This window comes from Ranitomeya variabilis, chromosome 5, assembly GCF_051348905.1.
Source record: "Ranitomeya variabilis isolate aRanVar5 chromosome 5, aRanVar5.hap1, whole genome shotgun sequence".
Classification (NCBI taxonomy): Eukaryota; Metazoa; Chordata; class Amphibia; order Anura; family Dendrobatidae; genus Ranitomeya; species Ranitomeya variabilis.
The window spans coordinates 17,322,848-17,337,596 of record NC_135236.1 but is presented as its reverse complement, the minus strand read 5'-3'; the positions used below and the strand labels follow the sequence as shown (position 1 = coordinate 17,337,596).

At 43.8% G+C, this 14,749-nt stretch overlaps 1 protein-coding gene across 2 annotated transcripts in view; it reads left to right on the top strand.

The window, feature by feature from the left end:
* The first annotated feature begins 280 nt into the window (after nt 1-280).
* Nucleotides 281-14,749, top strand: part of LOC143774202 (uncharacterized) — a 132,862-nt gene continuing 118,393 nt past the window's right edge. Inside the window, exons 1-3 of one of the 2 annotated variants that reach the window (XM_077261578.1) lie at nt 281-449; nt 9,992-10,101; nt 10,228-10,690. In XM_077261578.1, the coding sequence (XP_077117693.1) occupies nt 10,414-10,690 (277 nt within the window). In that variant the 5' untranslated portion in view covers nt 281-449; nt 9,992-10,101; nt 10,228-10,413. Of the gene's footprint in view, nt 450-9,991; nt 10,102-10,227; nt 10,691-14,749 lie in introns of those variants that run through there. The other variant, XM_077261577.1, reaches the window with a different exon arrangement.

Below are 14,749 nucleotides of genomic sequence, written 5' to 3'. Positions count from 1 at the left end.
ACACAGCCCCTCATCATCCCCCTCCTGCACACAGCCCCTCATCATCACCCTCTTCCACATAGCCCCAATCACACATCAGTGACATCACCCTTTCCACAATCCATCCTCGGAGCCTCACGCTGAGTCCTGTGTCCTCCCCCCCATCTGTACACGGATCTGCAGCATTTCCCTCCGCACAGGTGGACGCTACAATGTTAGGGCTCTGCACAGCCCCTCAGCACATCGCTGCTGCTGCCCGCTCCGGGGTTATACCTGGACTGTAGGAGGCCCCGCCCCTTCCAGTGACGTCACTGCCTCCGCTCTGGTCGCTGCCGCGCTGTGAGGCTGTGTCCTTCCTGACACTTTCACTTTCACTTTCGGTGGATTCCGGAGCGGGATCTGTCACACGGCGCCGAGACACAGCCGCCTCCAGTAATAAGGCTGTGCGGCTCCTCACACTGAGGGACACGGTGAGATCACAAGTCTCAGGAGACTGGAAGCCCGTGCGGAGGCGGCAGCAGGCGGACCCGGATCCGCGGCCTCACAAACGCGTCCTCTTCTGTCTGCTGTGCTCCACGGGACGGCCGGTCACGTCCTGCTGCGCTCCACGGGACGGCCGGTCACCTCCTGCTGCGCTCCACGGGACGGCCGGTCACCTCCTGCTGCGCTCCACGGGACGGCCGGTCACCTCCTGCTGCGCTCCACGGGACGGCCGGTCACCCCCTGCTGCGCTCCACGGGACGGCCGGTCACCCCCTGCTGTGCTCCACGGGACGGCCGGTCACCCCCTGCTGCGCTCCACGGGACGGCCGGTCACGTCCTGCTGCGCTCCACGGGACGGCCGGTCACCCCCCGCTGCGCTCCACGGGACGGCCGGTCACCCCCCGCTGCGCTCCACGGGACGGCCGGTCACCCCCCGCTGCGCTCCACGGGACGGCCGTTCACCCCCAGCTGCGCTCCACTGGACGGCCGGTCACCCCCCGCTGCGCTCCACGGGACGGCCGGTCACCCCCCGCTGCGCTCCACGGGACGGCCGTTCACCCCCAGCTGCGCTCCACTGGACGGCCGGTCACCCCCCGCTGCGCTCCACGGGACGGCCGGTCACCCCCCGCTGCGCTCCACGGGACGGCCGGTCACCCCCCGCTGCGCTCCACGGGACGGCCGGTCACCCCCCGCTGCGCTCCACGGGATGGCCGGTCACCCCCCGCTGCGCTCCACGGGACGGCCGGTCACCCCCCGCTGCGCTCCACGGGACGGCCGGTCACCCCCCGCTGCGCTCCACGGGACGGCCGGTCACCCCCCGCTGCGCTCCACGGGACGGCCGGTCACCCCCCGCTGCGCTCCACGGGACGGCCGGTCACCCCCCGCTGCGCTCCACGGGATGGCCGGTCACCCCCCGCTGCGCTCCACGGGACGGCCGGTCACCCCCCGCTGCGCTCCACGGGACGGCCGGTCACCCCCCGCTGCGCTCCACGGGACGGCCTGAAACCCACGCAAACACGGAGAGAACATACAAACTCCTTGCTGATGTATTCAAGTTGTGTAGCAGCCACAGATCATGCAGCTGCGTCCACATAAACTAAATCTCCAAGCACACCGAAATACTCGCTCATCACTACACCATGTTCCAAATTATTATGCAGATTACATTTTCCTCTGATTGTCCTAAATGGTCGGTGCAAATGACAGTCAGTCTAATAAAAGTCATCACCTGTTAGAGTATACATCGAATTTTATTGAAGAAACCTCCCAATGATAACAGTATAATCTCCAAAATGAATAAAAACTTAAAATGCGCTGTTCCAAATTATTAGGCACAGTAGAATTTCTAAACATTTGATATAAAGAACTGTAAAGTCTCATTTGTGGAATTTGCAGCATTAGGAGGTCACATTCACTGAACAAAAAAGCTCTTTTAGGCTACGTTCACATTTGCGTTGTGCGCCGCAGCGTCGGCGCCGCAATGCACAACGCAAACAAAAACGCAGCAAAACGCATGCACAACGCTGCGTTTTGCGCCGCATGCGTCCTTTTTTTGATTGATTTTGGACGCAGCAAAAATGCAACTTGCTGCGTCCTCTGTGCCCGGACGCGTGTGCCGCAGTGACGCATGCGACGCATGTCCATGCGCCCCCATGGTAAATATAGGGGCGCATGACGCATGCGGCAACGCTGCGGCGCCCGACGCTGCGGCGCAGACCGCAAATGTGAACGTAGACTAACTCCAAAACATCCTAACAGGCCAAGTTACATGGTAACATAGGAGCCTTCTTTGATATCACCTTCACAATTCCTGCATCCATTGAGTTTCTGCTTGTATTTCTTCCCTCCCAGAGCTGCTGTTTTGATGTGAACTGCCTCCCACCCTCATAGATCTTTTGCTTAATGATCCTCCAAAGGTTCTCTCTAGGGTTGAGGTCAGGGGAAGATGGTGGCCACACCATGAGTTTATCTCCTTTTATGCCCATAGCAGCCAATGACTCAGAGGTTTTCTTTGCAGCATGAGATGGGGCATTGTCAGCATGAAGATGATTTTGCTCCTGAAGGCACATTTCTGCTTTTTATACCATGGAAGAAAGTTGTCAGTCAGAAACTACACTCACCGGCCACTTTATTAGGTACACCATGCTAGTAACGGGTTGGACCCCCTTTTGCCTTCAGAACTGCCTCAATTCTTCGTGGCATAGATTCAACAAGGTGCTGGAAGCATTCCTCAGAGATTTTGGTCCATATTGACATGATGGCATCACACAGTTGCCGCAGATTTGTCGGCTGCACATCCCAAAGATGCTCCATACAAGGCAGGATGGATCCATGCTTTCATGTTGTTTACGCCAAATTCTGACCCTACCATCCGAATGTCGCAGCAGAAATCGAGACTCATCAGACCAAGCAACGTTTTTCCAATCTTCTACTGTCCAATTTCGATGAGCTTGTACAAATTGTAGCCTCAGTTTCCTGTTCTTAGCTGAAAGGAGTGGTACCCGGTGTGGTCTTCTGCTGCTGTAGCCCATCTGCCTCAAAGTTCGACGCACTGTGCGTTCAGAGATGCTCTTAGGCCTACCTTGGTTGTAACGGGTGGCGATTTGAGTCACTGTTGCCTTTCTATCAGCTCGAACCAGTCTGCCCATTCTCCTCTGACCTTTGGCATCAACAAGGCATTTCCGCCCACAGAACTGCCGCTCACTGGATTTTTTTTCTTTTTCGGACCATTCTCTGTAAACCCTAGAGATGGTTGTGCGTGAAAATCCCAGTAGATCAGCAGTTTCTGAAATACTCAGACCAGCCCTTCTGGCACCAACAACCATGCCACGTTCAAAGGCACTCAAATCACCTTTCTTCCCCATACTGATGCTCGGTTTGAACTGCAGGAGATTGTCTTGACCATGTCTACATGCCTAAATGCACTGAGTTGCCGCCATGTGATTGGCTGATTAGAAATTAAGTGTTAACAAGAAGTTGGACAGGTGGACCTAATAAAGTGGCCAGTGAGTGCATATACTTTGCAGAGGTCATTTTCACATCTTCAGGAACCTTAAAGGGCCCCACCAGCTGTTTCCCCATGATTCCGGCCCAAAACATGAGTCCTCCACCTCCTTGCTGTTGTTGCATCCTTGTTGGGACATGGTGGCCATCCACCAACCATCCACTACTCCATCCATCTGGACCATCCAGGGTTGCTCAACACTTACCAGTAAACAAAAATGTTTGGAAATTAGTCTTCATGTATGTGTGGGCCCAATACAACCATTTCTGCTTGTGAACACTGTTTAGGGGTGGCCGAATAGTAGGTTTATGCACCACAGCAAGCCTTTGAAGGAGCCTACACCTTGAGGTTCGAGGGACTCCAGAGGCACCAGCAGCTTCAAATATCTGTTTGCTGCTTTGTAATGGTATTTTAGCAGCTGCTCTCTATCCGATAAACTTGCCTGGCAGAAATCTTCCTCATTATGCCTTTATCAGCACAAACACATCTGTGCTCAGATACAGCCACGAATCTCTTAACAGTACGATGATCACACTTTAATTTTCGGGAAATTTCTAATGTTTTCATCCCTTCACCAAGGCATTGCACTATTTGATGCTTTTCAGCAGCAGAGAGATCCTTTTTATTTTCCATATTGCTTGAAACCTGTGACCTGCTTAATAATGTGGAACATCATTTTTAAGTAGTTTTCCTTTAATTAGAATCACCTGGAAAACTAATTATCACATGTGTTTAAGATTGATTTCAGTGATCCATTGAGCCCTGAGACACAATACCATCCACGAGTTTATTTGAAAAACAAAACGATTAAATGTTTATCACACTAAAATCCAATTTGCATAATAATTTGGAACACAGTGTACACATCTCCACACTATGTAATAATGTGCCTCTGTACCCTATATAGTATATACACAGCTCCACACTGTATAATAATGTGCCTCTGTACCCTATATAGTATATACACAGCTCCGCACTATATAATAATGTGCCTCTGTACCCTATATAGTATATACACAGCTCCGCACTATATAATAATGTGCCTCTGTACCCTATGTAGTATATACACATCTCCACACTATGTAATAATGTGCCTCTGTACCCTATGTAGTATATACTCAGCTCCACACTGTATAATAATGTGCCTCTGTACCCTATGTAGTATATACACAGCTCCACACTATGTAATAATGTGCCTCTGTACCCTATATAGTATATACACAGCTCCACACTATGTAATAATGTGCCTCTGTACCCTATATAGTATATACACAGCTCCACACTGTATAATAATGTGCCTCTGTACCCTATATAGTATATACACAGCTCCACACTATATAATAATGTGCCTCTGTACACTATATAGTATATACTCAGCTCCACACTATGTAATAATGAGCCTCTGTACCCTATATAGTATATACACAGCTCCACACTATATAATAATGTGCCTCTGTACCCTATATAGTATATACACAGCTCCACACTGTATAATAATGTGCCTCTGTACCCTATATAGTATATACTCAGCTCCACACTATATAATGTACCTCTGTACCCTATATAGTATATACACAGCTCCACACTGTATAATAATGTGCCTCTGTACCCTATATAGTATATACACAGCTCCATAGTATATAATAATGTACCTCTGTTCTCTATATGGTATATACACAGCTCTACACTATATAATAATGTGCCTCTGTACACTATATAGTATATATAAACAGCTCCACACTATATAATAATGTGCCTCTGTACCCTATATAGTATATACTCAGCTCCACACTATATAATGTACCTCGGTACCCTATATAGTATATACACAGCTCCATAGTATATAATAATGTACCTCTGTTCTCTATATGGTATATACACAGCTCTACACTATATAATAATGTGCCTCTGTACACTATATAGTATATACACAGCTCCACACTGTATAATAATGTGCCTCTGTACACTATATAGTATATACACAGCTCCACACTGTATAATAATGTGCCTCTCTACCCTATATAGTATATACACAGCTCCACAGTATATAATAATGTGCCTCTGTTCTCTATATAGTATATACACAGCTCCACACTTTATAATAATGTGCCTCTGGACCCTATATAGTATATACACATCTCCGCACTATATAATAATGTGCCTCTGTTCTCTATATAGTATATACACAGCTCCACACTGTATAATAATGTGCCTCTGTACACTATATAGTATATATAAACAGCTCCACACTATGTAATAATGTGCCTCTGTACCCTATGTAGTATATACACAGCTTCACACTATGTAATAATGTGCCTCTGTACCCTATATAGTATATACACAGCTCCACACTATATAATAATGTGCCTCTATACACTATATAGTATATACACAGCTCCACACTGTATAATAATGTGCCTCTGTACCCTATATAGTATATACACAGCTCCACACTATATAATAATGTGCCTCTGTACCCTATATAGTATATACACAGCTCCACACTGTATAATAATGTGCCTCTGTACCCTATATAGTATATACACAGCTCCACACTGTATAATAATGTGCCTCTGTACCCTATATAGTATATACACAGCTCCACACTGTATAATAATGTGCCTCTGTACCCTATATAGTATATACACAGCTCCACACTGTATAATAATGTGCCTCTGTACCCTATATAGTATATACACAGCTCCACACTGTATAATAATGTGCCTCTGTACCCTATATAGTATATACACAGCTCCACACTATATAATAATGTGCCTCTGTACACTATATAGTATATACTCAGCTCCACACTATGTAATAATGAGCCTCTGTACCCTATATAGTATATACACAGCTCCACACTATATAATAATGTGCCTCTGTACACTATATAGTATATACTCAGCTCCACACTATGTAATAATGAGCCTCTGTACCCTATATAGTATATACACAGCTCCACACTATATAATAATGTGCCTCTGTACACTATATAGTATATACACAGCTCCACACTGTATAATAATGTGCCTCTGTACCCTATATAGTATATACACAGCTCCACACTGTATAATAATGTGCCTCTGTACCCTATATAGTATATACTCATCTCCACACTATATAATAATGTGCCTCTGTACACTATATAGTATATACACAGCTCCACACTGTATAATAATGTGCCTCTGTACCCTATATAGTATATACACAGCTCCACACTGTATAATAATGTGCCTCTGTACCCTATATAGTATATACACAGCTCCACACTATGTAATAATGAGCCTCTGTATCCTATATAGTATATACACAGCTCTACACTATGTAATAATGTGCCTCTGTACCCTATATAGTATATACACAGCTCCACACTGTATAATAATGTGCCTCTGTACCCTATATAGTATATACACAGCTCCACACTGTATAATAATGTGCCTCTGTACACTATATAGTATATACACAGCTCCACACTATATAATAATGTGCCTCTGTACCCTATATAGTATATACACAGCTCTACACTATGTAATAATGTGCCTCTGTACCCTATATAGTATATACTCAGCTCCACACTGTATAATAATGTGCCTCTGTATCCTATATAGTATATACACAGCTCTACACTATGTAATAATGTGCCTCTGTACCCTATATAGTATATACTCAGCTCCACACTGTATAATATTGTGCCTCTGTACACTATATAGTATATACACAGCTCCACACTATATAATAATGTGCCTCTGTACCCTATATAGTATATACTCAGCTCCACACTGTATAATAATGTGCCTCTGTATCCTATATAGTATATACACAGCTCTACACTATGTAATAATGTGCCTCTGTACCCTATATAGTATATACTCAGCTCCACACTGTATAATAATGTGCCTCTGTACCCTATATAGTATATACACAGCTCCACACTATATAATAATGTGCCTCTGTACCCTATATAGTATATACACAGCTCTACACTATGTAATAATGTGCCTCTGTACCCTATATAGTATATACACAGCTCCACACTGTATAATATTGTGCCTCTGTACCCTATATAGTATATACACAGCTCCACACTATGTAATAATGTGCCTCTGTACCCTATCTATATATATAATTGTCTAAGGTTTTTTCCGTCTGTCTGTCTGTCTGTCTGTCTGTCTGTCTGTCTGTCCTGGAAATCCCGCGTCTCTGATTGGTCGAGGCCGCCAGGCCTCGACCAATCAGCGACGGGCACAGTATCGACGTAGATGTCATAATGGTTGCCATGGCGACGATGATGTCATAAAGGTTGCCTCAACCAATCAGCGACGGGCACAATCTGCCGCGAATCACATACTACGGGGACATGTATATTCTAGAATACCCGATGCTTTAGAATAATGAACCAGGCAGGGAGTTTTTAAAAGCCTCAGGTATCTTTTGCATGTGTTTAGAGTTAATTAGTTGATTCAGAAGATTAGGGTAATAGGTCGTTTAGAGAACCTTTTCTTGATATGCTAATTTATTGAGACATTTGTTTTTTGGGTTATCAGGAGTTGTATGCCAAAATCATCAGTATTAAAACAATAAAAGACCTGACAAATTTCAGTTGGTGGATAATGAATCTATAGTATATGAAAGTTTAATTGTAATCATTACATTATGGTAAATAATGAAATTTTACACTATATGCTAATTTTTTGAGAAGGACCTATGTACAAGAATATAATTACTATAATACGGCTCCTATGTACAAGAATATAACTACTATAATACTGCCCCTATGACAAGAATATAACTACTATAATACTGCCCCCATGTACAAGAATATAACTACTATAATACTGCTCCTATATACAAGAATATAACTACTATAATACTGCTCCTATGTACAAGAATATAACTACTATAATACTGCTCCTATGTACAAGAATATAACTACTATAATACTGCTCCTATGTACAAGAATATAACTACTATAATACTGCTCCTATGTACAAGAATATAACTACTATAATACTGCCCCCATGTACAAGAATATAACTACTATAATACTGCTCCTATGTACAAGAATATAACTACTATAATACTGCTCCTATGTACAAGAATATAACTACTATAATACTGCTCCTATGTACAAGAATATAACTACTATAATACTGCTCCTATGTACAAGAATATAACTACTATAATACTGCTCCTATGTACAAGAATATAACTACTATAATACTGCCCCTATGTACAAGAATATAACTACTATAATACTGCTCCTATGTACAAGAATATAACTACTATAATACTGCTCCTATGTACAAGAATATAACTACTGTAATACTGCTCCTATATACAAGAATATAACTACTATAATACTGCTCCTATGTACAAGAATATAACTACTATAATACTGCCCCCTATGTACAAGAATATACAGGTCCTTCTCAAAAAATTATCTCACTAACTCACCCCTCCCCGTCTGACCACATCCTACTGACATTCTCTTCTCTCTCCTCTCCTACTGTTCAACCCCCACTCCACAAACTCACTCACTCTCGCAGAAATCTCAAACACCTAAATTTACACTCACTCTCTGAGTCCCTTCTCCCTCTTACAGACATACATGTGTGTCGGGAGAAAAAGGATTGTATGTGGAGGAACAGTTCTGTGGAGGAGGTGAGGTGGCTGAGGAGGATGGATTAAGATATGACTAGTTCCTTACTGGGTGGAGGGATTACAGGAGATAGGAAGGAATAAAGTAGTTTGGGGGTGAGTGTAAGAAGAAACCTAAACATTATAGTAGTTTTCTATTCCTTTACCTTCCAGTCCAATTCTAGTCTAATTCAGAGTAATTAGAAATCTGTAATTTGAAAGATGGACACACACGTCAGGTCAGACTCATGGCTTTGGATTTATGTGCACCTAAGGGCTCGCAGCTGAGAGGGGATGTGGGCATGTGTGTCCAGAGCACATGTTCACAGTTAAGCCAGGTCATAAAGAGGGGGTGGGGTTAGATTGACCACTCAGGTATGCAAGGGAGATACAAGAGGAATGAAGATAGAAAATAATGGGTAAGCAAAGCATACCAGGTGGGGATTATATGCACTGCATATAGACAGACAAAGCAGGAAAGCTGAGTGGATGAGCATACCATTATCTATGCATTTGCAGGACACATGCAGGGGTTGTGTGCAGTAGCTGGAATGAAATACCTGTATAAAGAGAATAGAGATGTTAGATTCATCCATGTTATAACTGCCAGTACTTTGATAAATGTGCTTAGAATAAATGTGCATAACTGCCCCCCGGTACTCACAGTATATAGTACGGGCAGTGTTTTATATATGCTTGTAGTATACTGTATTTTGTGAACTGAGGGAAGACTCCAAAGCATAATAATATTTATTCAAGTCCAACATTTTTGAGAATGACATGTTTTGGTTTTGACATTTTAGGAGAAGCCACCACATGAGTGGTCTCAGGAGGCTTTCTTCTTGGCACGGCAGAGAACTCATGGTAGCTCTCACCTTCTCTTCTCCAGATAATCATTCATCCACATGTCCCAAGCAGTCTGAAGGGGCTTCATCTGAGACCCCGATTCAGGTGGCTTTAGAGGTCTGCTCTGGCTCCAGAAGTGATGTCTCCTCCAAGGTAAGAGGAGCCGCTGCACCCGATGATGTGACTAAGAGTATAACATTGTTAATCATGCGTTATTTATTGAAGTTCATTTCTCACATTTAATGATAATTACTCAGAAAAGACTTTTATAATCTGCAGAGATTTTGTCATGTGTAATACATCCAACCAACACTGAGCATGTTCCCTTCACCCAAGCCAGACCTCATTGCTTGGAACAAGTTGTAGTAAAGATCTTGTGAAGTCCTAGGTTATGAAACAAGTATAGAATAAGTCTACAAGAGTATAACCTGCCTGAGCCAAGGACCAGCTCCATGTGTGAAGAAGATGGAGCGGACATTACACAAGGTGCTGGTGAGGACTTTGGAGAAACTGAAGGACTCAGATTTTCAGAGATTTACAGATAAACTGAGTGGCTGGAAAATAAGAGAAGAATATAAAAGTATTCCAGAAGACGTACTGCGTGGGAAAAATCCAGAAACTATTGCTCATCTGATTACTAAAAACTACAGGGATGCCTATGGGGCCGAGGTCACCCTGGCTGTTCTAGAAGACCTAGATGAGACGAAAGTCCGACAGGAACTCCAGAATGACCTGAGAGAAGGTAAGAAATCATAATACGGTCATAGTCAAAATAATGATTATATAAGTCTTCTCCGCCCCATTCGTAACATGGATGATACAAAGCCTGACTCCTCTTCCAGTACCTCAGGCACAAGGGCAGCCATATCAGGTGCCCCCAAAAATGGATGTGAAGTCATCTAAGGATGCCACCATCTGCCAAACGAAATGAGGATCTAAGAGCTTACAGAAGTGTAGTTAAAGGTGGCCAAAGCTCTTCGTCTCACCAGATGTTGGGCACCACTGATGGCAGCATCCTGCCATGATGTCACAAGATGCCACATTCTCTATGCCAAAAGACACCCTTAGAAAGTAACACACAGAGGTATACAAATTATATCAGAGCGCAAAATTTCACCCCCCACCTCTACTATCAAATCATCCCAGAGGATCAGCATTGGTGAGGTGGCACAGTGGGGAAGAGAGGCAATCTAAAGGAGCAAAACAGTCAGCAGCTCCTTAGTCCCCTGATACTAATTTATATGCAGAACAAATTAGTGAAGATGAGTTTTCATCATCTGCTGTCGGGAGCATCAGCGGGGACTGAGATCAATGCTCTCTTCATTTTATCGAAAGCTTCATCTCAGTCACTGCCTTTACAGAGAGCAGCAGCCAATGATAATCTCATCTTCACTGCTGCACTCTGCATAAAATAAAATAAGCAGAAAAAAAGCAAAAAAAAACTGTAAAGTCTATTAAAGAATACAATTTTATTGTAAACACCTAAAACAAACAGAATATATGATATGTATATAATGTACAGTTGAAACCAGAAGTTTCCATCCACTGTAAAAAGACACATCTGCAGGTTTTTCTCAATATCTGACATGAAATCGGAATAAACCTTTCCCGTTTTAGGTCAATTAGGATTTCCATAAATATTAATGTTTCTATGTCACTGCAGAAGCTGCGTCCCCGCAGACCACCGTACATATGATTCTTCTCCATCACTCAGGCACCACTCGTGGATGTTTAACTCCTCTGATCCTGCTGTCAATAGTGACAGCGACATCGAGGAACATCGCACAGGGAGTGGGCTCCCTGTCTGCTCCGATCGGCACAACTTGATGTGATTCCGTTGTGCTGATGGTCTCTATGGTGAATCGGGGTCCCAGGGTCCTGCAGGGAAGGTGGCCTGTGAGCGCCTGCTAAGAGTAGTGCCTCTCCACTGCCTCTCAGACACTGCTCTGATGCTCTGCAGTGCAGAAGCATTGCCGAGTATCAGATCAACAATCTGTCAGTGTAAAGATGATGCCCCATAGCGGGACCATGGAAAACGTAAAAAAAGGTATTAAAAAGTGTAAGAATATATATGATCCCACACTGTCTGTCCGCTATTTCATCTTTCTTTTCCGCTCGCTTTATAAAACTGAACATGGACAAAACAGAATTCATCATCTTTCCCCCATCTCACTCTGCCCCTCCACCAGACCTATCCATCAAGGTCAATGGCTGCTCACTTTCCCCAGTCCCACACGCACGGTGCCTCGGGGTGATCCTCGACTCTGCCCTCTCTTTGAAGCCACATATCCAAGCCCTTACCTCCTCCTGCCTTCTCTAACTCAAAAATATCTCCCGGATCCGTGCATTCCTTGACCGCGACACCACAAAAACACTAGTGCATGCCCTTATCTCCCGCCTCGACTACTGCAACCTCCTACTCTCTGGCCTCCCCGCTAGCACTCTGGCACCTCTCCAATCCATCCTACACTCTGCTGCCCGACTAATCTACCTGTCTCCCCTCTTTTCCCCAGCCTCTCCCCTCTGCCAAGCCCTTCACTGGCTACCTATCACCCAGAGACTCCAATACAAAACCCTAACCATGACATACAAAGCCATCCACAACCTGTCTCCTCCATACATCTGTGACCTCGTCTCCCGGTACTTACCTACACGCAACCTTCGATCCTCACAAGATCTCCTTCTCTACTCCCCTCTCATCTCTTCTTCCCACAACCGCATCCAAGACTTCTCCCGTGCTTCCCCCATACTCTGGAACTCTCTACCCCAGAACATCAGACTCTCACCTACCATAGAAACCTTCAAAAGGAACCTGAAGACCCACCTCTTCCGACAAGCCTACAGCCTGCAGTGATCCTCAACCTACTGAACCGTCGCACAACCAGCTCTGCCCTCTCCTAGTGTATCCTCACCCATCCCCTGCAGACTGTGAGCCCTCACGGGCAGGGTCCTCCCTCCTCCTGTACCTGTTAGTGCCTTCTTTTTGCTAATGTTTATTGTACTTGTCTATATTTGCCCCTTTTCACATGTAAAGCGCCATGGAATAAATGGCGCTATAAAAATGTATAAAAATAATAATAATAAATAATAATAATAATAATAATATTTAAAAAAATCCAATAAAGAACAAAAGAAAAATGAAAAAATGTTATTCCAATAAATTTATGTACAAAAAAAAGCACATATTTGGTATTGCCACGTCCGGAACGACCAGATCTATAATATCGTCCCACTAGTTAACCCCTTCAGTGAACACTGTAAAGAAAGAAAGAAAAAAACAATGCTTTACCATCATACTGCCAAATATAAAGTGCAATGAAACGCGATCAAAAAGACAAATGTAAATAAAAATGGAATTCCTGAAAGCGTTATCTTGTCCCACAAAAAAAAGCCATCCTACAGCTCTGACAAAAAAAGCTCTCAGAATAAAGCGATGCAAAAATTATTCTTTTTTCTATAGAATAGTTTTTGTGTAAAAGCACCAAAACAAAAAAAATGTTATACTGTGGTATTGCTGTAATCGTACTGACCCAAAAATAAAAGCCACCTAATCATATTTACCATGCGTGGAATGGTATAAAAAAAATTCCATAGGACAATTCATGAATTGCTGGTTTTTGTTCATTCTGCCTCCCAAAAATTGGAATAAACGATAAAAAAAAGTCATGTGCCTGAAAATGTTACCAATATAAAAATATCAACTTATCAAAATCTGAAAAAAATCATTGCTGTCAAAGTATGGTGATGCAAAAACTAGTTTTCGCAATAAAAAGCGTCTTTTAGTGTGTTACAGCTGCCAAACATAAAAACCCGCCATAAATCTGGTATCACTGTAATTGCACCGAGCCGAAGAATAAAGTCGCCTAATCACTTATACCGCATGAAACCCCAGAGAAGATGATTCGGGTCAGTTGTTACCGACCCCGGGGTTACGATCGCCGTTATTAACGATATAACGGCGACCGAAAAAAAAAAGTCAGATTTTCCATTTAAATTTCTCTCTCTAATGTGATCGCACATCAGAGGAGAGAGAAATAGGGTCCCCCGATTACCCCCTGGACCACCGTCGTCTTCTTCCGGGAGAATCTGCCGGCCTGCATCTGTAAACAATAGGAAATTTTTCCTATTGGTTAATTTTGATCACTGTGATAGACATATCACAGTGATCAAAGTAAAAAAAAAAATTGTAAATAAACCTCCCCCTTATATCATCCCCTTAGTTAGGTAAAAATAATAAAATAAAAATATATATATTTCCATTAGGGTTGGGCTAAAGTGTGGATTGGGGTTGGGATTACGGTTAGAGGTGGGTTGGTGTTGTGGTTAGGGCTAGGGATTACGGTTAGGGTTGGGATTAGGGTCAGGAGTGTGTTGGGGTTAGGGTTGGAGTTAGAATTGATTGTTTCCCCTGTTTAGGCACATCAGGGGTCTCCAAATGTGACATGGCTCCACCATTGATTCCAGCCTGTTTTACGTTCCATAAGTCAAACTGTTCTCCCTCCCTTCTGAGCCCTGCCATGCGCCCAAGCAGTGGTTTACCCCCACATATAGGGTATCGGCATACTCAGGACAAATTGCACAACAATAGGTGGCACTAGAGTTCTAGCTCTCTTCCTCTCTGAAGAGACAATTTGCATAATTAGCATATTTCCCAGAGGAGCATTGTGGCTTTAAGTCTCGATCTCTGCAAGGAGAAAGGATACTTCTTGGATATCGGTCAGACGCCTCTCACAGCCAAGCCAGATCTTCGCTTTGCACTGACGAGGGGCAGTACCCCGAAACACAGTGTGTGCAAATTGAG